The sequence below is a fragment of the Cyrtonyx montezumae genome, unplaced genomic scaffold (assembly GCF_038088225.1).
Source record: "Cyrtonyx montezumae isolate F1298 unplaced genomic scaffold, pur_monq_1.0 scaffold_9, whole genome shotgun sequence".
In the NCBI taxonomy this organism is placed as follows: domain Eukaryota; kingdom Metazoa; phylum Chordata; class Aves; order Galliformes; family Odontophoridae; genus Cyrtonyx; species Cyrtonyx montezumae.
The window spans coordinates 6,893,701-6,915,569 of record NW_027072100.1 but is presented as its reverse complement, the minus strand read 5'-3'; the positions used below and the strand labels follow the sequence as shown (position 1 = coordinate 6,915,569).

The window sequence follows — 21,869 nt, the reverse complement described above, 5'->3', positions numbered from 1 at the left end:
AGAATATAGAGAAAACAATTCATATATTTTCCCGTAAAAAACCACAAGGCCACAGCTAGCCTCCATAGGTAAATCTGTAATGACTTGCTATTTAGAGCTCCAGGACTGCACTACGTTTGGAGGACAACTCCAAGACACTCCTCAAAATGTGAAGTCCAACTCCCATTTATCCCTGCTACCTTTGATCCTCATAGATTGGTATAGGCTATTTCTGCATTTTGTCATTATCTCAGCTGTGCAAGATCAACCTTGCGTAAGACTGAGAATCAATATAAAACAAAGATCAATATGAAATGATGAGATTGGGGAAGGGAGATGAAAACAAAAGGAAAAGATATACGAGCACAAGGATCCATCTAGAAATACTATTGCCATGAAAAGGATGCACTTGAGTTGATTCACTCTGCACTGTGTTATTTATCAGTGAGACTTTAGGAAACAATAATTAATCTTGGGTTTATATGGACTTTTTTTCCGTTTTCTTACATGAGGGAGGGGGTGATTTCAAAGTCACTGGGCCAGAAAGGCCTGTCTCAGGCAGAAGAGGCTATAGGAGTGGACATACAAAGAGACTGGCACTTCACAGTCAGCCTGACTTCTTTGGAAACAGGAGTACAGCATTCAGCATGACCCAGGGCAGACAGCAAACTCTTGAAAGTAAGCAGCACAGCCTCTGACGTGGAGAAGTCATTGTTTTGGTTGTGGTTACTACTGCTACCGCATGTTTGCGCCAGACAAGCCACCGCAGCGCTCACTTGCTGGGACTGTCAGGAGTTAGATGAACAAGAAGCTGTGAACAGAAGGACAGGAGCAAGTGTCCAGCTGGCGAATTCTCTTCCACGTCCCGCTGCATCGAGGGTTCCCTACCGCCTGCCAGTGCAACAGCTGATTCCTGAAACACAAGCACAAGATGGAGAAAGTAAGCACGCTACACTCCCACTGCAGGAAGACACTAGTACAAGCAGAGCTACATCATCCATTAAGTTCTATTCAGGTAGCTAACTTCAATTTTCACTCCATGGACCCAATTCTCCGCTTCAGCTGCTGTAAAGAAGTATCTTCAGTGACCCCCACAGGGTTATAATAACACGAAGCAGACCACAACCACTCCGCCCAGGAACACTGGACTGGAAGAAGCCAAAGCAGCTGATAGTGCAGGTGTTAAACCCAAAAGGGGTCAGAGAAACATTCCACAGCGTGCCCATCATCACATGCAACAGTTCACAGAATGATCCCACATCCCTGTAACTCCTGTATTGAAACACTTGGCAGAGTGGGCAAAATTGGTGTTTTTCTTTGTAATACCTCAGCAGGCAGAGCTCTATTGCCATCCACAGCCAACGAGACACTGAGTATTCCCAGCACACAACCCACAGCTCAGGTCTGTGTGAGCATCTCTGGATAACCACGTTAGTGGAACACCTGCTGAAGTTTTTCTATCTTCCTAAGAGCTGCACACTAAAACAACTTCTTGACTGCAGCTAGCTAAAGGTATCAGAGCTTCACTTGTTGGAACAGGCTCACTGACAGGTCTCATAAGGAGAAGATGCAAAACAAACAAAAAACCCAAACCACAACACATTTCCTTCAGACAGTCCATCAATACCTCGACCAGAACTGAACAGAGAAATATCCTATTAAAACAACCAAGCAGATCCACAGGCTATTTGTCACAATCAGTGGCTGCAGAAGAAATGCTGGCTGAAGAGCCACAGAAACAGATATTTTGATATAGCACGGGTTCACTGCAAGAGCAGCGACACAGGCTTTGTTAGATACTTACTCCCTTATGAGCACATAGACCTGGATTTGAACATAAGACCTGTAAAATTCATCTCCACGAGCAGCTGGAGTACAAGAAACATACAGCGTGTTCCTTCCTAGAATTGATTGCACAGTGATTTAAAGGAATTCCTTACACCTGTGTCTCAGCCCTGCCCTTTGGAGATGCACAGATACCACAGTTTGATAGTGCCTCTTGCCCTCTGCAGAGTGCTGCCAGCAGAACAGCCAAACAGATCCCCAACTTCTGCTTATTTTATAGTTCTGTGGAAACTGGAATTATTACTGGAGCTCCACATGGATAACTCTCTCCTTAGTTTAATGAGATGTCACGCTACAGAGCAGGGTTTTATGCATCACACATGGTTGGAAAAAGGCTCACTGTATTTTTCTCCTGGCTTAAGGTCATTTCAAAATACCAGAATCCACAGAGGGAGGATTAAGAACTCTGATAAAGCAGCCTGCATACAGAGCAGTACCATACCTTTCAAAACTCTGGGCTGCAACTTTACCTTTAAAAGGCTTTACTGCTTAAACACATCAGCTAAGCTTGCCAACTCCAGTCCGGCTGGTGGGGAAGGCAGATACTGACTCTGCTATAAATCAAGTCCATCCATTCCTCTTTTTCCCCCCACCCAACAAGTATGGGCATAAGCTTTTGCAGCCCGGATGGACGTTTATGTGCTACCACCACCACAGCTTGCTCCAGATGAACAGCAGCTGATCCACTTCAACATAGGCTGAGTAACAATTTCACAGATGTCAAGTCTGCTGCTCCAGGCTTTCTTCGTAGACCATTCAGAAGATGATGCAAAATTAACAGATCCATTTCAGCTATAATGCACCACCTTGTTTATCTCATAACATTCCAGAAAGAAGAAGCCAATCCAAGCTACTGAATTATCCCACCTATCCTCACTTGATGGACACAAATCAAAAATTTGGGAAACTCCTGAGCTCGTACTCACTTCACAACAGGAGTTAAGATGAACTAACCTCTTCTACACAGTGGAGGACAGGTGGAAGGCAAAGACAACAACCATCTCTCTTCATTTTGACGCATTTTTAAGCCAGACTCCACTTAGACACAAGAAGATAATTAGGAAATATTCATCAAAATATACCAGCATTGCCGAGTTTATTTTAAACTCTTGTCAGATGTTTTCCTTCCTGAGAGTCACTCTTGGAACAATACCTCGGCAAACTAAACGCTGGCACAAGCTGCCAAACCAACAGAGTGTGCAGAGCAGAGCGCAGGCACGGCGTGGGTGTGACAGCAGCAGCTGTGCATGCACAGCCCAACAGACCCAGAGCAGCACCACGGCACAGGCCAGCCACACAGACTTGGTCTGAAGTCACCAGCAAGCTGTCCTTGGCTCCCTGGAAAGGTGACCAGTAGAGTTACACAGGCAAAAATTCCATGAGACGGTGAACTGAGCAAGCAGCCTGAGACTCAGGAGCAGATCTAAGTGCACTCACACATGCTGTGCACTGCATCCCAAGTGCTGGCATCAGCTTTGGCCTCCCACCACCTTTTTTCTCAGAGAAGCTGTTGCCTTATCTTCTTCCACTGTTCTTTCCAAGCATCATGCTTCTGTTCTCCATATTTGGCCATCAAATCCCAGCCTATGTCCTCACCACGTGACCTCCAAAGCTCAGCTCCATGCCAACACTGCATGCTCAGGTATGTCCACTTACTCTAATTGAAGGCAGAAACCTTTTCACAGACACTTCCCTGATCCCACTCAATGGTTGTCCCCACCAAGAGTCCAGTTTCTTCTCAGAGACCACAGAGGTCAACTTTTTCCACCATGTAACCTGGCAAAAAAAGCATATTATTTCTAAAACTAATTATGAGTTAGTTCTGTTCATATAAAGAACACATATAATATATACTTAGGAGATGTTGATATCAAGTAAATCAAGCAAGATATCCAGCCCTAGCCAAGAACCAACTTGATACACCACTGTAGTTAGGTCACACAGTGCTGAAGAACTGTGTCATGGAGGTTATCTAGTAGATGCACGTGGAAGGGAAGGGAGGTTTCAGGTGCACACACAAGAGGAGAAATCTGCAGAGCAGAGACATCATTTACATCCCACTTGCCAGCTGCCCATTCACCCTGACCAACCTGACCAGCACAGACAGATCAAGGAGGCAAGAAATGCATCTCCACTGTTTATTGCAGAGCTTTGAGCTTTCTCCACTGCCCATGCCAGCCCACAGCAGCACTGCCTGTTCTGCAAGCCTACACTGCTACCTCGGTAATGAACTTAAGTGAACGCACTCATTACATCAGCTTGGCACACACAGAGAGCTCATACCTGCCCAGAAAATGCCAAAGACATTACTTCATTTGATATTATAGGCAGTAACACTGGAGAGATGAAAGCTTACTTGAAAGCTGTTTTCCCTCCTAGGTTTTCACATGCCTATAAGGAATTATCTTACAGACCTACAGCAAGTCTACAGAAACGATTTCTAGGTTTTGCTTAGTTCAGGTGGAATCAAACCAGCTGCTGAGCCATGGGCTGAGTCTTGGTTCTGAAGTATTTTTCCTCTTTGTCTAAAACCCTTTTGGAACTTCTGCATATAACATGCTGAGGCAAGGGAAAAAAAAAAAAGTCCAACATGACTTCCTCTTACTAAAAGCCTGAAACAAACCCTGATAAAAGGGCCACTCCTGGCAGTCCTGCTAGCACAATACTTCTTGTGCTTGAAGCCTAACAAACTCAGTTTAGAGTTCCTAATTCAAATGAACATGCTTATTTCAACTTTTGTACATGTTTTAGAAACATCCCTCCCCACACTGACAGGTAACAGTAGCCAAGGCTGTTTTGTAGTTTCATAGAATGCCTTTAACAAGCTGACAAGGGGGTTAAATTCTAAGAGCATTTTATCTAAGAGAATTGTATCTACCAGGATAAAAGAAATGCAGAAGCTGTGCCTCCTGTGACCACAGCAGAGGCCTGAGAGCCAGGATTCCTCTGGCTCTGCCACAGATGTTTCACAGCTTCAAGCCATTCCCTACATCTTCACTGAAGTCCACCCAATCTGCACACCTTGGGCAGTCCCCATCAATCATCCTAAAGCTTCTCCAGCCTTCCAGGGAAAGGATGCTGAAAGAGCAGAGATTTAACAGTGCTACCATCCAAGCACAGGTGCCAGCACTTAGCCCAGCTCCCTGAGCCTAAGGGAGCCCAAGCTACCACTTGCCAGAAGTACTCATTAAGAGTCACTTGTAGAAACAAAATCCCCAATTCTTAAAAAATCACAAACAAATTTCATTTTATTTGACCTGACCTGATAGGACTGTTGACCTTAGAGATATGGTTGAAGTATCTTAAAAACACCACCACTGACAATAAATAAATAAATACACAACTGTTCTACTTAAAAGTCTGTGAGACTTCACAGACTAAGTACAGAACTTTCCAGTCCTGGCTCTGCTACTGGTTTAATATTTGACTTTTCTGCAAGAAAGCAATTAGAAAATTTCCAGCCTAACTCACAGTATGCAGCAAGGATCACCAGATAATATATGGATAGTGCTCCAGAGAGCTGAACAAAGCACATCATGAAACTGGGACAAGCATGTCGAGGAAGGAGAATGAAAAGAAACCCAAACTCTTACCTTTTGCTTCCACTGCCATCCCCGTAGCAATGCAGACTCTTGGAGTCCAAGGCCGGGTGCTGACACTCCACACAGACAATGTGGCCCTCCCTGAGATACTGCATCCAGTGAGTGTACACGTGGTGACTGTGCAGGCAGCCCTGCGTGATGGCCACAAGCTGGAACTCCACACAGTACCTGCAGCCAAAATAACCATGGAGGGTTAGCTTCATAACCAGGTTAGAGCCTTCAGCAGCACTGGAAGAGACAGAGTAAATTCAGCAACCATACATCACTAATTAGAAACAAACAAACAAAATGCAGCACAAATGGGCAGCCCAAAGGAGCTGAAGTGGCAGAAGGATGAGTTTCCCATGCACAGAGCAGATTCTGCCTCCTGGGAATTTGCTCCTTTTACACAGATCCACACAAAGAGCCCCTGTTTGCACTCCTGATACCAAGGCACAATCCCTCAAGTCAGCAACCCTCAGCAGCCTCACGAGGGCTCAGCATGAACCCTCAGAGTCCAACAACAGCCATAACATTCCTAATCCATGGCTCCTGTCTCCACACCAAACCTCCATAATGTATCGAGACAGAAATGAAACTCTGGATTAGCAACACACTCTTCCCTCTCAGAGTAACTAGTAAGGACCCACAAGATTCTGTTGGTAAATGACTCTCCTAAGGAGAAGAGACAAGGGCTGGACTTACATTGGTTAAAGAAGTAACAAAGAAGTTTCATCACAGTAAGGACTGCTGAACAGACACATCACGCTCCAGTATCTACATTCTGACAGCACTCCCTTGTAGAAGGGCTGCTGCTCCACCGTGTTTTACAATTCTTCCCATTAAAGTCTACTGCTTCTTAACTGTGCAGTCCATACACCATGTACATTACAGTAAATATACATGTATAAGCACTAAATATGGTCTGCGGTTAGGAATCTTTTCAAGCAGCATCACTAACCACAGGCATGAGACTTTCAAAAGCTCCTTGCCAGACATCCTATCCTGTAAAGATAGAGAAGCACAGAGCACTCAAATTGGGCACTGAGAAGAGCTGTAGTGACTGGCCTCTGGTTTACTGATCACACAACCTTTGTTCACGGCATCAGCCTACCAGCCTTACAGCAAAGCAGGCTCACAGGCTTCAGGCTCCCTGCAGATAAGCTGTTGCTGAGGAGAGGGCAGCACCTTGCTCTTGTAAAGTGCTCTGTCCTAGCAGGATTTGCTGGCTCTTACTAGCAGGAAGCCAGTCCCAAAGCAGATGCTCAAGGTGGAGTACGACTGTGCCTTGTGCTGACCCACCAACTTACCCAGCTCTTTCACTGCCATCAGCTGCAGCTCTTTTTTTCCTTGCTTTTCCAAACCCTCCTGTTGTTATTAACGCAGGGACTGCATATGTCAAAGAGAAAGAGTACACAGTATAAGTGGTTGTACCACACTGAGGCTGTCAGTGTCTGCAAAACAGTGGAGATAGGCCTTTAATGTCACTTGGTTTTATCTTTGGCAGGAGAGAAAAACAAACACAACTGTGTATTTTCATACTATTGATTCCCACCAACAACTTCACTGAAAGGAAAACCTGTATTGCTACCAGATTTTTGCTTGAGCAGTGTGAGCCTTCTTATCAGGCACACCCAAAGACAGAGGAGGAGGCGGCAATATTTACTTGGCATCAACTCCACAGGTTTGACAAAGCCAGCTGTAGCTAAATTCAAGATTGTAGAGATTTTGACCCAAAAACACCAGCAAAAAATCACAAGCAGTTCTTTCAAAAAAGTCAGTAAAGGTATGTCATGAAAAATCAACCTGAACAAACTCAAATCAGACCTTTCCTCCAGAAAATAAAAAGAGGTTTCTTCTGCATGCATCCTGCTCCAATGCAAAAGGCCATACCTTGCCTTTGATGGGTATTGCTCCTTCATGGCTTTTTGCAGATGACTCATTAACAAAAAAAAAAAAAAAAAAAAAGCACTCAACACACACTTGCAGAAGTTTTAAACCACCATTAATCTACCAACTCTATCAAAATTACCAGAGACTTACACTTGTGAGATCATGACAGGACTGTAATATTTCACCTTTGAAACACACCAGAACATAGTAAATAGCAGGAACTATTTTTAAATATTGTCCCAGGATGGATATCTCTACACCCCTGTGTGAAGAGCTCCATTCTCAGTTCCACCAGACAGACCCAGAGCGAATCTGCTGGTGTCTGAAAACAACTCTTCTCAAATAAAGACAGACCAAGTCTGTTGGCCCAAACAAGCCCTCCTGTTACCAAGGCACTTACATTTTCAGAGGACTTACTCAGGGACTGTTTACACTCTGTTCCTTGCTCAGTCCAGTACTCCACGCAGCCAGCCCTCTCCTCCAGGGCAGGACATGCCTCTCCTCCATTCTGGGGCTCCTGGATGATGTGCCTCCTCCGAACACGATACGTTGTCTTGCATGGCTCTGCACAGCCACTCCATTCACTCCACTGAGAAACAACGCAGGGGATAACTGGAAGAGTAAGAAACAAAGCACGTGGAGCTCTGCAGAAATGAGTTTTGCTGTTTTCACAGCTGTGCTGGTAGGTCTGTTCCCAGAAGCTCCATCCACTCAAACAAGCCCAGGCTGCATGGGGCCACTCACCTCCTGCTACACTGCTGTGAGCTCCAGTGCAGATGCACCTGCACTGGGGAACTGAGCATGTTTTGTATCAAACTGAATCAAACTGAGCTGTATGAGAAGGATCAAAAGCAAGAGAAGGGGGGAATGTAACAAGCTCTTCAGTATCCACAAGAGTGCAGGGAGATACTGGGGACCACTGCCCACCTTCTCTGTCTGTCACACACTACTGAGAAACAGTTGTGAGGATGCTCAAACACACGTTTATTATTACAGCACAAGATTACCAAAACTGCTTCTCTGTCCACTCTTCATTGGTGAACTGCACCATCTGGCCTGACTGAGCAGAAGGCAAAAAGAGAGCAGCATTCCAACCCTGGCAGTGCTGGCATCGCTCCTTCTCCTGGCAGGACCCTGGCTGGCTGCCCCAGCAGCAGTGCTTGGCCAGCACAGGAGCTCCTGGCTGCCATCAGCAGCGGCACAGCCTCACATGCCTTCTGTAATTAACTGTGTCTCATAACTCAATCTTCCTTGCCTGACTGAGAACAGTAACAAGAGCACATGGGCTGGGAGAGAGAGGCTGGGACCTCAGTCTGCTTTGATCCTGTTTTCCCTCATGTTTGGGTGGCCTAGATTTGCTTTATCTCGGGTAGCTGTCAGCATGCACCACTGGACACAGTGGGTGGGAAGCTGTGCTGTGCCACGTCGCCATAGGACTTCCTGAGCCACCCAAGATGTCCTTTGGGCTTCTCAAGGCAAATGGGCTTCTTCTGGAAAGTCGTCTCACGTCTCCTGTGTATTCCCTGTCAGCTACAGCTCCACTCCTTGCATTTCTGCACCTCATGACTGCTCCAAGTCACTGTGTGACAATGCATCACACCACTACTAAGGACATCTGACTTCAGCAGGACCAGAGCATGGAACTGGCAGCTCTGCAACATCGCCGCTTCGATCTCTCGCACACAGCACTCGGTTGAAGAACAGCATCTCCTTCCTTATAGGAGAATGATTGTGCCTGCAAGCTGCCTTTCACTAAGTCCCTGCAAGTACTCAAGAAGCAAATGGAAAAATCTGACCCATGACACTGAGCTCAGGCTCAAGGAATTCCTTGGTTATAAATCCAGCCCAGCTACAAACCAACCACTCAATCCCAAGGTGCAGGAGAGCTCACCAAAACCAATGGCAAGCCAACACACTCGGCACCTTGCAGGAACAGCCAGCTGCAGTCTGATTTACAAAGCCATCCCAAAGCCCGATGCTCCCTGATTTCCTGGGAGTAAGATGCTAACTGCTGCTGATACCCTGACACCTCCATGCGCTCCCCCGCTGCAAACAGATAACCCCTAATCACTCTGTACTTGAAATCTCCCGCTCTTTTCAGTCCCATTCGGCTTCGGATATTAACGTAGACGCCATAACATCTCTCTGCAAAACCAGTCTGATAAAACAGCTCCCCGAAGGAAGGGCAGGCTGCAAGGAGCGCTCAGGACCCCGCGCAGAGCGGTAGCGCCGAACTCGGCCCGGGACGGAGCGCCCATCGCCGCTTCCCCGTGGGTGCGGTGCTCGCACCGCCCTTCTGTGAGCGGCTCCTGCGGGACCCGGCCGCGCTGTCAAAGCGGTAGCAGTGGGCACGGCCGGCACCGCAGCGCCGGGGTCACGCGTGTGCGGGACCATCCCACGCGCACCGCCGCTCCCTGCCGCGCTCGGAGCACAGTCTTCGGGCTGAATTAGCTGTTTTCTCGAGAAAAAGGTAACTGAACCATAGGAACAGCTGCCTAAAGCAAACCGTGCAACGGCACAGCTGATCAAGTTAAAGTACAACAACAACGGCAAAAAAAAAAAAAGCATTATGTGAGTGGATAGGGCTCCGTGAGGATGCTGGCTATGGGAAGGGAATATGGGACGGCTCCGCTCGCTAAAATAACACCTCCCCAGCGCACAGCCCCGCGGGCACCGCAGCCGAGCCGTCAGCAGAGCGCACTGTGCAGCCCTCGGCGCCGTCACGGGGATGCAGCCGGCTCCAGCCCGCCCGCGGTCGTCTTTCTGCTCACCTGGGCAGGCCTGGGAGTAATCGTGGCAGCAGTCGAGGGTGTGCTCGCACGCCTGGTCGCAGTAGCAGGGCCCGTGGGAGCCGTCGGGCCGCCAGCCGGTGCTGCGGCAGGACGGGGAGCGGCCCGGGCAGCACAGCCCCAGGGTGGCACAGCCGGCGGCGGCGGCAAGGCGCAGGGCCGGGAGGAGGAGGAGGAGGAGGAGGAAGAGGAGGAGTGGTGGCGGCGGCATGGCGGGGCGACGCGGTGCGGTTGGGTCGGGAAGACTTTACCCCAGCACACGGAGCTCCGCGTCCCGTGGCTTTCACCGCTGGGAGGGAAGGAGCCGGCCCGCCTCCCAAAGCGAAAGGCGACGGACGGGGCCCGCCCGTCTGAGCGCTGCCCCGGGCCGGGAAGGGCAGGGCCGAGCCGGGCGGAGGGCTGGGGGCTGCGGCGGGGCTCGGAGCAGTTCCTCTCTGCCTTTCTTTTCCTGGCGGCACCAGAATGTTTCTCTGCTTTCGTGGCATCTCACGGTGCACACGCAGAGTTCTGGTTGTGCAAAGTTTTAAAACTACGGGGTACGATTTCTGCGCTGCAGAAAATCATCGTGAAGGATACCAGGCAAACCAAATGACACGAGAACGCTTTTCCCTAGATTGGGCTCCAGCGCACCTGAGAAGCCGTTAAGAACCTGAAGCTCTGCTCCTCTCAGCTCAGTGGCTCTAAGCAACACCCCTCTGCAGAATTACTCTGAATTTTCTGCTCACTTTCAAATGCAAAGAGCTTAAAGCGATTAGAGCCACTCCTGTGAATTGCTCAGCTATTCAGTGGGATGCTAAAGGCTTTACTGTAACTTCTTCTCAAACAGACTTGCTGTAAAATATTGATCACAACAGCTGTTTTACCTCGCTGAATAGAGCTGGGATTTACAAAACCCACCCACTGACTTTCCGTGACTGATTATGCCCTTGTACCGATGGTGGGTATGGGCAGAGCATTCCGACTGTAGGAGACTGCAGCAAAGACACTTCTAGAACAAAAGGACTACAGGGCAGTCCATGGGCAGTGCTGGAGGTACAGGAGCAGTAGACCAAATCAGGCATAACGTGGTAAAATATTCCAAAAAGATAAGCAATAAAGAGAACGTTAGCTTCTTTATATGTCTGCAGATACACTTGAGTGAAAGAAAAGATGGCTTGTCTTCTTGGCAGTGGTCCGATGTTGCCTCCTTGGAAATCACACATAACAAATCCCACGGTGGGCAAGAGACAAAAATGCAGGAGAGGAAAGGGCAGAGCACTGAAACAAGAGGGAAACAGGAACGCAGAGATGCCAGGTGTGTTAATTCCTGCCTCTGCCCATGAGTCACTTGCTGCCTGTGGGTAAGTCATTCAATCGATGTATGGCTCATTCTTGATCTAGAACAGGAAGGTCAACATTCGAAAGGAGATTGCATTACTCAACTAATTAGTCCACACAAACCAGAGGACTGTGCAGCTCTTGCACAGTTAACTGAGGGGCAGTGATGGAGAATATTTCCCAGGTGTTGATGTTTCCAGCACTTATGCTGCCAATGCTCCAGGTCCCCTGCCAGCAGTATTGTGGTAGGAGGAATACAACCACATTATTCTGAGATACAGAAAGCTGACTGAATAGAAATTAGTTTTAGCAAACAGTGTATCCACATAAACACTGTAGTTTTGACTGACCCTGTGCTATTGGGAAGATTGGATCTGGGTCCAGACATCTCACTGGAGTTTACTTCAATCCACCTAAAGCTCCTGGGAGCAAGCTTTGTTGCCCATCTCACATTGCTGGTCTGAAAACAAAAGTTCTTGTTCTGGTTTGACATAGCACACTGGGGGACTTATTTAGTCCCCCTTTAATGTGCTAAAAATAATAATGTTGAAGAAGCTGGGGGGAATATGGCCCAAGCCATGCTGGACCTCTCCAGCCAGGCAAGAAAATTGTTGTTAAAGAACTGCAGAGTCTAAAAGCAGGACTGTTGGCCCTATGAGAAAAATTAGGGCCAAGCAAGCATTCAGTAGCAGAGCAGCTTGCAGGGCTGTTGTTGGCAGCACGAATTGCATCTTCCAACCTACAGGGAACATCAAGAGGCAGCTCACCAGGGCAGGTGGAAAAGCAGCTTTATCTGCTTGTGCAAACACAGCTGCCTTCCTGGCTGGCCTTGCAGGGTTCCTTCCCTCCCACTCATTTCCCCTACCTTAATTAGGTTGCACTGTGCCAGAGCTGCCCCTGACCCAGTTCCCAGAGGCCCTTCTGTGCCCTTCATTAATGCGGATGGACAGAGGATGTCAGCAGATGGAACGACCCTCCCAAGTGACAAAAGGGAGCTTATTCACCCTTCCACTCTGGGTAGTGCCTGGAGTAGCTCATCACTGTTCATTACTGTTTCTACCATCAGCTGATCCACCCATCTGTGAAGCAGGGAATACTGTCCAATACTAGTACCTCCTTAAACTTTGTTTTGCCCTAATTTCCCCCACCTTAAAAGAAAATAATAATAATAAAAAAAGCCCACGTAGTGTGTTTTTAAATAGGTGTTACCTTATTTCCTATATATCCATCTCTATCTATCTACATGTCACAGTGGTGATTTATGTGTACAGTGCAAATCCATTAGGAGAATAGTATTTCCTTTGCTCTGTCTGTACAGCCTCTTGCACATTACATCCCTCATTCAGGACCTGGGTTCATGTGCATTGCAGCAGTGAGGAAACACAGAGGTATCAGTGCGCAGGACAGAAAAAACTAGTTCTTGTTTAGAGCATCAGATTTTCATCTCCATTGTGGCAGCCAGGTCTGTAAAAGCATAAAAAGAAAGTAGCCAACTGAGTGATCTAATTTCTTGAAGCTGATTTCTACACTACGTGAGGGCCACATGAGAGCTGGCTGCCAGCTCATGCAAACCCTCCTCAGAAGTGCTCACAAGAGATGCTCTGCTTGTTTTTTTTTCTGTTTCAGCAAGAAGTACCATCAGTTCATATGAGCCTTCCAGAATATGACACAAACAGAAATGACAACAATACTTGTCCAAAACGAAGCGAAGCTCAGTGTTCCCACCTACACTTTTGCTGCTGTGAGCAGGTACCAACTCAAAAATCAACTCCAGCAGAAGAGCCTGTGCTGTTGATGGCTGTATCTTAACTCATAGCCAGAGAGAGCAGCATGCAAAGGCACACATTTCCAGGCTTTGCTGGTCAGAGTTTTAGCAATGTGCTCATGAACAGGTTATGCCCTGCTAGATGGAGGGGAGCACAGGAAGAATTCCAGCTGCACACAGCAGTTTGTTCTCAGCTTGTCAATACCATCCGGGCACCAGATAAACTGTCCAAAATTTTAATGTTTTCAAAGAAAAGCTGAGACAAATAACCCAGTGTCCTACCACTAACAAACCCAATAGAAGCAGTGAAACTCCAGAACCAGGAAATCCAGCAAGAGGATGAAGCCCTTGGGGATAGACAATGATCAGAACCCCTACAGCTCTAAGTATAGGTAGCACCTGAACACAGCAAAGCTGGAGGCCAGCTCTTGTCACACCTTTGTAAGCCAACCTTCTAACCTGCAGCTACATTAATATCTTTTTTCTATCCTCCAACCTTGTTTCTGGGGATTCTCCCCCTCTCCCAATAAAATTATGCTGCAGCAGCCTTTGAAACAGGCTGTTTCGTTTTCAGCAGTATTTATATTCAGATGCAAACGCTGAGTTTTTTCTCACTCCTTTCAGGCTGCTGCTGTGGCTGAGCAGCAGCACTTGATCTCCGCCTGAACCGAAGCGCGGCTGTAGAGAGGAGGACCAAAATGAAACCGAAGTGACCGAACTGCCCCATGCTATTCCTAATGAACCCTCCCTTTCAAGCTGTCCTTTGTGCTGTGCTTCGCTGCCCAAGCAGAATAGGGGCAAGCTGGCCACATGCCAAGGCCAAAGCCACCGCTGTGTTTTTGTGTTCAGGGCATTTATCTGATTCTGCAGTTCGCTGAATGTTTTCTCATCCCAGATCCTTCTCTCTGTGTGGCAAATAGAAAAAAAAAAAAAAAAGCCTCAGCACAGGAAAAGCAGGGAACACAAGCAAGAAACATCTGTCTGCCTTTAATGATTTACCCTACCTGAGTATTCCACTGAAGCCACTTGCCTGAGAAAAAAAATACTTTTTGTTTGTTTGTTTTGTTCAATTGTTAACTCCCTTCCATGTGTCCTGGCAGCAGGGAATCTCTGAAGCTTCTCAACCCTCCATCCCACGCCAGGCATGAGGATGCTGCTCTCCTGGTCCTGCCTACCCCAGCTCTCATAAGGAGTTCAGGGCACAGCTCTTCCCAACGCAGCTCAAGGACATCTTCTGACAGCTGGTTAGTATCCTCTTGCTCTGTCCCAGAGCAGAAGGAAGAAAGGGAATTGAGGTCAGACTGCTGTGAAAAAAACACTGTGTATTTGTTTAGCTGCTAAGAAATCTACAAAAAATACCTCTCTCTCCTGGTATCTGCGTTTAACAGCAGGCAATAGCAATTGCCCAGGAGGGAGTATGAGCTGTATAGTGGTATTTCCCACAGTGCTCTCACTCCTTCTGGTAAGTTCACCTCCAGAATTCCCTAATAGGCGGTGCCTATGCCTCAGTCATATACAAATTTTCTTCCATCCCACTTCAAACTCACGTAAGCTTTTAGCACCCCCAACCTCACACCCACAGCGCTCTCGCAGAGCACAGCATCGTTTTGAAGCTACCATCAGTTAATTTAATTGGAATTTCTAGTTCCTGTAGTAGACAGCGAACAATCAATTCTCATTTACTTTCTCAAAGCAACTCCGGATTTTATAGATCTCCACTGAACTCTCCCTTAATCATCTCTTTTGCCAGCGGAAGGCCTACCCTGCCCAAAGGGGCTGCCAGGGCAGTGGGCTGAGCTGAGGCAGTGCTATTGTTCCAATCACAATACAAATTCGTGCTGTTAAGGCCAAGATGAAAAATTCTCACAGACAGATGACAAGGGCTTAATCCTAGAAAAAAAAAAAAGTGAAAATATCCAAATGCAGGAACTAAGAGTTGTTGTTTTTTGGGTCTTTCTTTCTGTAAACTCAAAATAATTGTAAAAACTAGAGGAGCTGGGTGATTTACTTTCACACCTGCTCCTGCTTTCTTCAGATGCCTGTCTGCCTGCTTATCCCAGGCACTCTGTACTGAAAGCTGTAATTAAAAAAGTGTCGATGGGTCAGGGAAGGGAGGAGGACTAAGCATTGAGGGCTTATTTAAGAAAAGATTTGTGGAATTTTCTTTTATTGAGACCAGTATGCAGAGAACACATCTGCAGGGATCCTAATGCCACTTTACTTGGAAGAGATTCTGACTGCACTTGATTCTCTCCTTTGCAGCATCCTCCGAGTTTTCAGAATAGAAGTGAGACGACCTACGAATGGCACACGGAGACATGGGTTTGAAGTTGATACCGAGCAAGATTCAGAGATATTCCTGACAGATTTGCTGTCTGAAGAAATCAGACCAGAGCCCTGTATGAGCTGAGATGATAGCTTTTGCTGTAGGAGTGAAAAACATAAAACCAAATAGTCCTAAACAACACTGCAAGCAAAGCCCACCCACAAGCAGTCCTATATTCTGATAAAGGGATGGGAACTCATTTTGAGACTGCAGGGGATTTTGGTCAGCATGCATGAAGTGGGATGTAGATATGGAGATCTAAAAGCAACTCAGACAGAAAAAAAATCCCCTACTGTTAGACCTGGACTTCTCTGTGTGCCCAGCAGCCACTGCACAGCCCTCCAGCCATGTCTCTGCCACCCTTGTATAACCCATACACACCTGGCTGCAAAGAGGAGAACCACAACGACTCTCTGGACAAAAGCAGTGCTTCCCAGAGCTCTACCACGTGAACCCTTTAGGTCTGAAGCATATTCTCTTCTTGTACACAACATGCTGTGTCCTCAAGGTACTGCCAAGAGAATCCCCACCACAGCACAGCAGTTATGGCTGTGCCTCTATCACAACAACAAACACTTTCTTGGATTTAAACCCCAAGCATGTTTGCCCTTGATAAAGGCTTCATCTCAACACAGCAAAGTCAGTCTCTCAGCTCAACACATGGGAAGTGTGATCTGCTTATTCTGCCTTCTCTCACACACAGTTCTGCATGGTAGGACCAGGGGGAAATCGGAAAAAAAGAAGCACCAACATCTCATTCAGATGTGTGGCACACACAGAAGGGGTGATAACCTTCCCCTCCTCTCTTCCCAGAGCTATTTCACAACCCCTGTCATGTGCAGTCCCTCCATGGAGATCAGGGCTGTGACTCACCCCAGGGCATAAAGGAAACAAACTCGTTGTCATTAAAAAGCTATTATCTTTAATGAGCGTTATGGAAGGTTCAAAGTGGCCAAGAGTCTTATTCAGAAAATAGGAAAGATAAATACTTTAATAAAAAGCTTTTAGTGGTTTTCTCTCTGGGTCTTTTGCTTCCCCAAAGAAAAGGAAACCTGCCAACTTCTCTGAATCCAGTACTTCGTGTTCTTCTTTCTCTTTTCATTAGAGAAAATGAAGGAACAATTTCTGAGAGTCCAAGCGATGAGACAGAGCCCTGTGAATGAAGCACACCACACTTCTTCTGCAGAGCTGGGGAAAATCTCTAAGGGCACAAGAGACACTTTTCACTCTAGAGATGAAACAATACACTGCTACCACCCTTCCAGAAACAGCAGTTCCAGTCATGCCCCATCACCAGTCTTCCCAGTCAACACTGCATCATCTCATCTTGCTTAGCTAAGGCAGTCTTAAGAAAACAGCCTGAGATTCCAGGCCACCATTTCTGCTTCTTCAGTTGCAGGGAAGCAACTGCAACTTGACATAGGTCAGAATACAGGTCTCTTAACTTTTTGTAAGTGGTTATCCATTAGATTAAGATGAAAAGCTGACATCTTCCTGTTCTGTAACAGGTAAATCTAAGACATACATTGTGTGTGGGTTTTTTTTTTTGTTGTTGTTGTTGTTGTTGGTTTTTATACAGAGATTTCTTATGGAGACAAAAAGCAGATATTGTCCTTCCATACAGCAGCAGATATACCTGATACTCATAGCAATACCCTTCTATGTCTCAGGCTAAAAAAATCCATCCACAGCTTAAAACAAACAAAAAAGCACCCACCAAAGCCAACCCACACTCATGTTTATTAATTTACTGAATTGTCAAATCAGTTGAGCTGACTTAAAAGCAGCAAGTACAAGTGAGTGGTGTGCAAGGTGCAGCATCAGGCTCTGGTGTGACACGGCACCACTCATCTCATGGAACTCTGTGTAATACAAGATCAGCTGGGAAGTCACCCAGAGCTCCTCAGCACAGTTATCAAAGCCAGCCATGAATTTCATACTCCTAAATCTCTCCCCAGATGTTAAGAAGTCAAGCAAAGTAAACAGAAAGCAAATTCTAAAGTGATACAGGTGCTGCCTAAACAGAACACTGTGTCTTTCTACATTCAAAGCATGCTTAAATATGTTCAAAATATTACACTGCACACAGACATAACTGTTCTGATCATTAACCAGGCTTGGTAATGCGGTATAAAAGCTGCAGAAGAAAGCTAATGTATTTACTCAGGCTAGTCTTAAATTTTCAGTTGATTGTACATCCAAAACCTTGTCTTTCACAATTGATCTAGCACTTTTGTGTCATAAATTTAAATGCCCACTTCACAAGAGGGTTGACATTAGCTATCAAATGTCAGCTAAAAGCTTGACTATGCTAATGGAAAAAAACCCAACACGATTTCTGATGATACTGTCAGGATTAAACTTATCTGAACTCAGTCTGGCTCTGCACTCCAGGTGCTGCCTGTGTCACAGACTGCCTTTATCAAGAAGCCAAAGAGGCCAGAGAACAGCACTCGGCTTAACGTCTGCCACACAGCATTCCTGGAGGAAGCCACCAAGGGAAGACGCCTGGTCTGCCCCACACCTTTCTACCTGCCAAAGGTAATCTGAGGGCTTCTCAAGCATGCGATGAGTCAGATGCACGTGGTGCAATCAGGTGGCATGGAAATTATCATTTCAGTGCTGTAAACATCTGCCAAATGGGCCTTATTTGTGCAGGCAGTTCTGTGTCTTCACTGCATCTTCTGCCTTGAAGAAGTATTTGTAGAATCAGACCTAGAACAAATGAATCCTAAATTCTAGATCCTTCATCAGTCTTGGAGCCATTCTGCCTCTTGAAACCTACATGTTTCCCCTTGTTTTAGCAGACAAAAAAAAAGCAAAACAGTAAGTTGACCCTTGTACATTAATAAAGTTCCAGTTAATCTACAAAGCAGCAGATGCTCATTTGCACTTAGGTGACAAAGCCAGAGGTCTTACCTACAAGAAATGCATTTCCACAGGAGATTCAAGGACGCTTACCTGCACAAATTCAGTCTCTGCAGATGATGGCTAAACACTCTGTAACATGTTAATAAGAAGGAAATAAATATGTTGTGAAGGAGAGCCAGAAAACAAAGCACTGACCGAAGCTCCCAAAAGTCAACTCTCAGAAGAATGGGTCCTTTTTGAGACTGGCATTTGAGTGCAACTGGGAAAGAGCATACAGTAACAGCAGGGATGAAGATAAATGCAACCTTTCATATTAGCTCACCTATTTAATGGTTTTATTTAATTGATACAATTTAAATGGCAGAAATGGTCACATTTATTTTCTACAATGAGAGCAGCAGCTGTCATTGGCATAGGAAGGCATTAATCAATCAAGTATACATGTTCATTGGAATTCAGTAGTAAGAATAATTGCATGAAAACAGAAGCTTTTCTGATATTTTCATACCTGAAAGTGCATTCTTTCAGATTCTTTTGCATTCTTACTGCCTTCTTTTATGAAAAACCTGATTAAGCACTGTGGGAGTTCTAACCATAGCTCACTGACAAGCCCATCACCTGTGGCTGAAGCCAGTGATGCATTCCTGAAGGCCTGAAAGCTCCTGTCTTCCACTAACTCTGCAGGCCTCCCATGTGGCTTTACATAGCCCTTCTGGTAGCTCCTGAGCCACAGATGGAGGAACAGTGCTGTGATGGATAGACAGACTCCATCAGACAGTGGGAACATCTGACAACACCCAGGTATCAACGAGCTTTCTTTTTCACAGTGAGAGAAAATCATTAGGCTCTTTCTCTGGATGTGCCTCTGTCAGATTACCTGTCACAACTCAGACAGGCAGAAGGCAGCCTGCACCACAGTAAGAGGCACCCACTTGGAAAGAAAAGGCTGTATCACCTCTCATGCAACACATCTTTTGTGACTATCATGTCCACTTCACGTAGCACAGCGACCATGCACCCAGCATTTGTAGTGCAAGCCTGGCAGTCACAGCCCTGACTCAGCCTGCATTCTTTCACTGAGAAAATCCATCTACGCTTCCTCTCTGCTCTGCTTTATTCTTACAAGAACCTTTCTCCAGATGAAAAAAAAGAAGTAAGCCAGGAAAAAAAGAGTAAGGGGCAGATTTGTACCTGCTATATGAAACTAACAAGATGACTCGTCAGCGCACCCTCTACTTGTCAAAAGGCCATGTAAAGGCAGGTCTACCTGGTCTATCCATCCAGAGGGAAAAAAGAACAGATGTATTTGTATACGAAGACATCCACCAGGTCATTGTAACACATAATGAGACACCAGAGTTCATCAGTTTTCCCCTCGTCCCCATAGATATTACTACTCTCTTTTACCTCTAGCAACGCAACATTGAAGGATTTTGGTATCACTTTGGTACCTTGCATACCACTCCAAATTAGAGGAAAGACTGCCAGGGAGTATGTGTCATAGTTCAGATGAGTGACAGGGTCTGCAGAGGGAAATCATGGCCAGCAGCATGAGATGTGTCACCCTCATGTTACAACACCAACTGCTGTGGATCATGTGCTCATTGCATAGGTTTAGGTAAGCTACAAACCAACAAAAGATGCAAGCTGCTGTTAGCACAGCCATTTTCTCCAGGCAGCTTTCCCAAGCTCCATTAAGGTGTTTCCACAGCAACATAAACTGCTGACTAACAGAACTTCTCAGACACTTCCAGTCCTCCTCTGCAGATTTCCAAGAAAACTGCACCTACAAAAATCCTGCTGTAAAACACTGTCAGTGAATACACTCAAAGTCTTCTCTGAACTGTTGTTGTCAAGGACCTGACCCACATCTATAAGAAAATGGATTTGCTCTCAAGACAGATCTTCTCTCAGAATATTTTTTCTCTTCTTGGTAGACAAAATTTTTATGAATGTGAATGAAGACTAAGTCAGTGGAACAGTTAGAGCAACACTCCCGTGAGCCTGCCGAGGGTTTGTGACCAAGAGCAGCCATCTTCCATCATCCTCATACCAATAATTCCACAGCTAGATGGGGAAAATAGGCAGGGTAAGGCAATGTTACAGATGTGCAGCACAATAGAAGTGCACATACAGCTATCAAACAATGACAGAGGTAGACTTCAGTGTTTCTTCTGAGAAATGGTATCCAGAAGGTTAGCTGCTGCCAAAGGGACAGGCTCTATCCTGGACTGATGCACAAGCATTCCAGTATCTGTAGGAGGATCAAAAGCCTCACCCTTTCTATCACAGAGCAGCTCTGAACCAGAAGCAGTAAGCTGTTGAACATATTTGAGGCCACCCACAGTGGGAAATAAAAACACATGCTCAGCAGAATGACCTACCCCAGGCCAACCCCTGCGTGCTGACATACTGCATCACCTCTGGAGAGCAACTTCCAGGAAAGGATGCAGGGAATTCATCTGGGCAAGCAGCACCATGTGGGACTGCTTCTGCACACCTACCACCAGATGAGCCTGCTGGAGGGATGCTTTCCACCTGGAGATCAACATGCCTTGCTTCTTTGTGTAGTCAATGCTGAGATCACATCTGCTGTTCTCTTACTCAGGACATTCTTGCTGAGGAAGGATGCAGGAACTCAAAGAAATCTGTATGAAGTAGAGAAATGAGGACAACCCTTGGCTTTAATATCTGGTTTAAGGAAAGGCTACAGAAGTCAAGCTTATTCTCAGCACTGAAGGGAAGACTTCAAGGTGACCCTGCCACAGCATGTAAAAACAAACAGTGACAGGCACCAGCAAAGTGCAGACTCTCCAGTGAATGCTTTCTAAATATATCACCAAAGAAATCAAGCAGATCTCAGGTAACACAAAACCAATCCTGAACTCATTTCCATGAACTCAGGAACAATCCTAGAGAACGTAATGGAACTGCTTCTAATTTACACCATGTCTAGCACAAAGTACCTTATCCATTATCATCGTATTGGGCCCATTCATGCACAAGGGATTGGCAATGTTGTGCCAGCAGATCCCACAGTGCAAAAACAAACCTGGGTTTCACTGAGATGGCAAACTTCACCCCACCACTGCAAGGGAACTGGCAAAAAGGGTGGAAGAGGAACACAAAAGGTTCCTCTAAAAGCATGCTGTTCAAGAAAGAAACCTGCTTCAAAGCATATTTTTACCCCTGTCTGTAGGAGAGCTTGAGCGTCCCAAAATCTGGACCTTCCTAGATCACAAAACCAACTTTTACTTCACTGCTGTCCAAAATAACATCTAGCCTGTTACCACAGCTGATAATTTAGTAATTTTATCTATCGAGGAGCAGAGATTAAGGCAGAGACAACACAACAGTAGAAGCAGCAATGAGTAAGCAGACTGTGCTATCCCATGAGCTAATGCAGCCACTTAACAGACGTGTCTAAAAAAGTTAGAAAATATTAATATGCAGTCAAAAAAACATTCCTGAGTCGTAAAGAATATGAATGTTAAACCACTCAC

General features: G+C 46.1%; 1 protein-coding gene across 1 annotated transcript in view; it reads right to left on the bottom strand.

Annotated features, from left to right (window-relative positions):
• The window catches only part of LOC136060121 (somatomedin-B and thrombospondin type-1 domain-containing protein-like), a 116,161-nt gene extending 105,526 nt beyond the window's left edge, over positions 1–10,635 (bottom strand). Inside the window, 8 exon segments of the mRNA XM_065754432.1 lie at positions 574–892; positions 5,418–5,594; positions 6,716–6,794; positions 7,716–7,910; positions 10,070–10,322; positions 10,324–10,427; positions 10,430–10,463; positions 10,465–10,635. Of these exon segments, the coding sequence (XP_065610504.1) occupies positions 775–892; positions 5,418–5,594; positions 6,716–6,794; positions 7,716–7,910; positions 10,070–10,322; positions 10,324–10,427; positions 10,430–10,463; positions 10,465–10,572 (1,068 nt within the window). The 5' untranslated portion in view covers positions 10,573–10,635 and the 3' untranslated portion in view covers positions 574–774.
• Between the last annotated feature and the right edge of the window lie 11,234 nt (positions 10,636–21,869).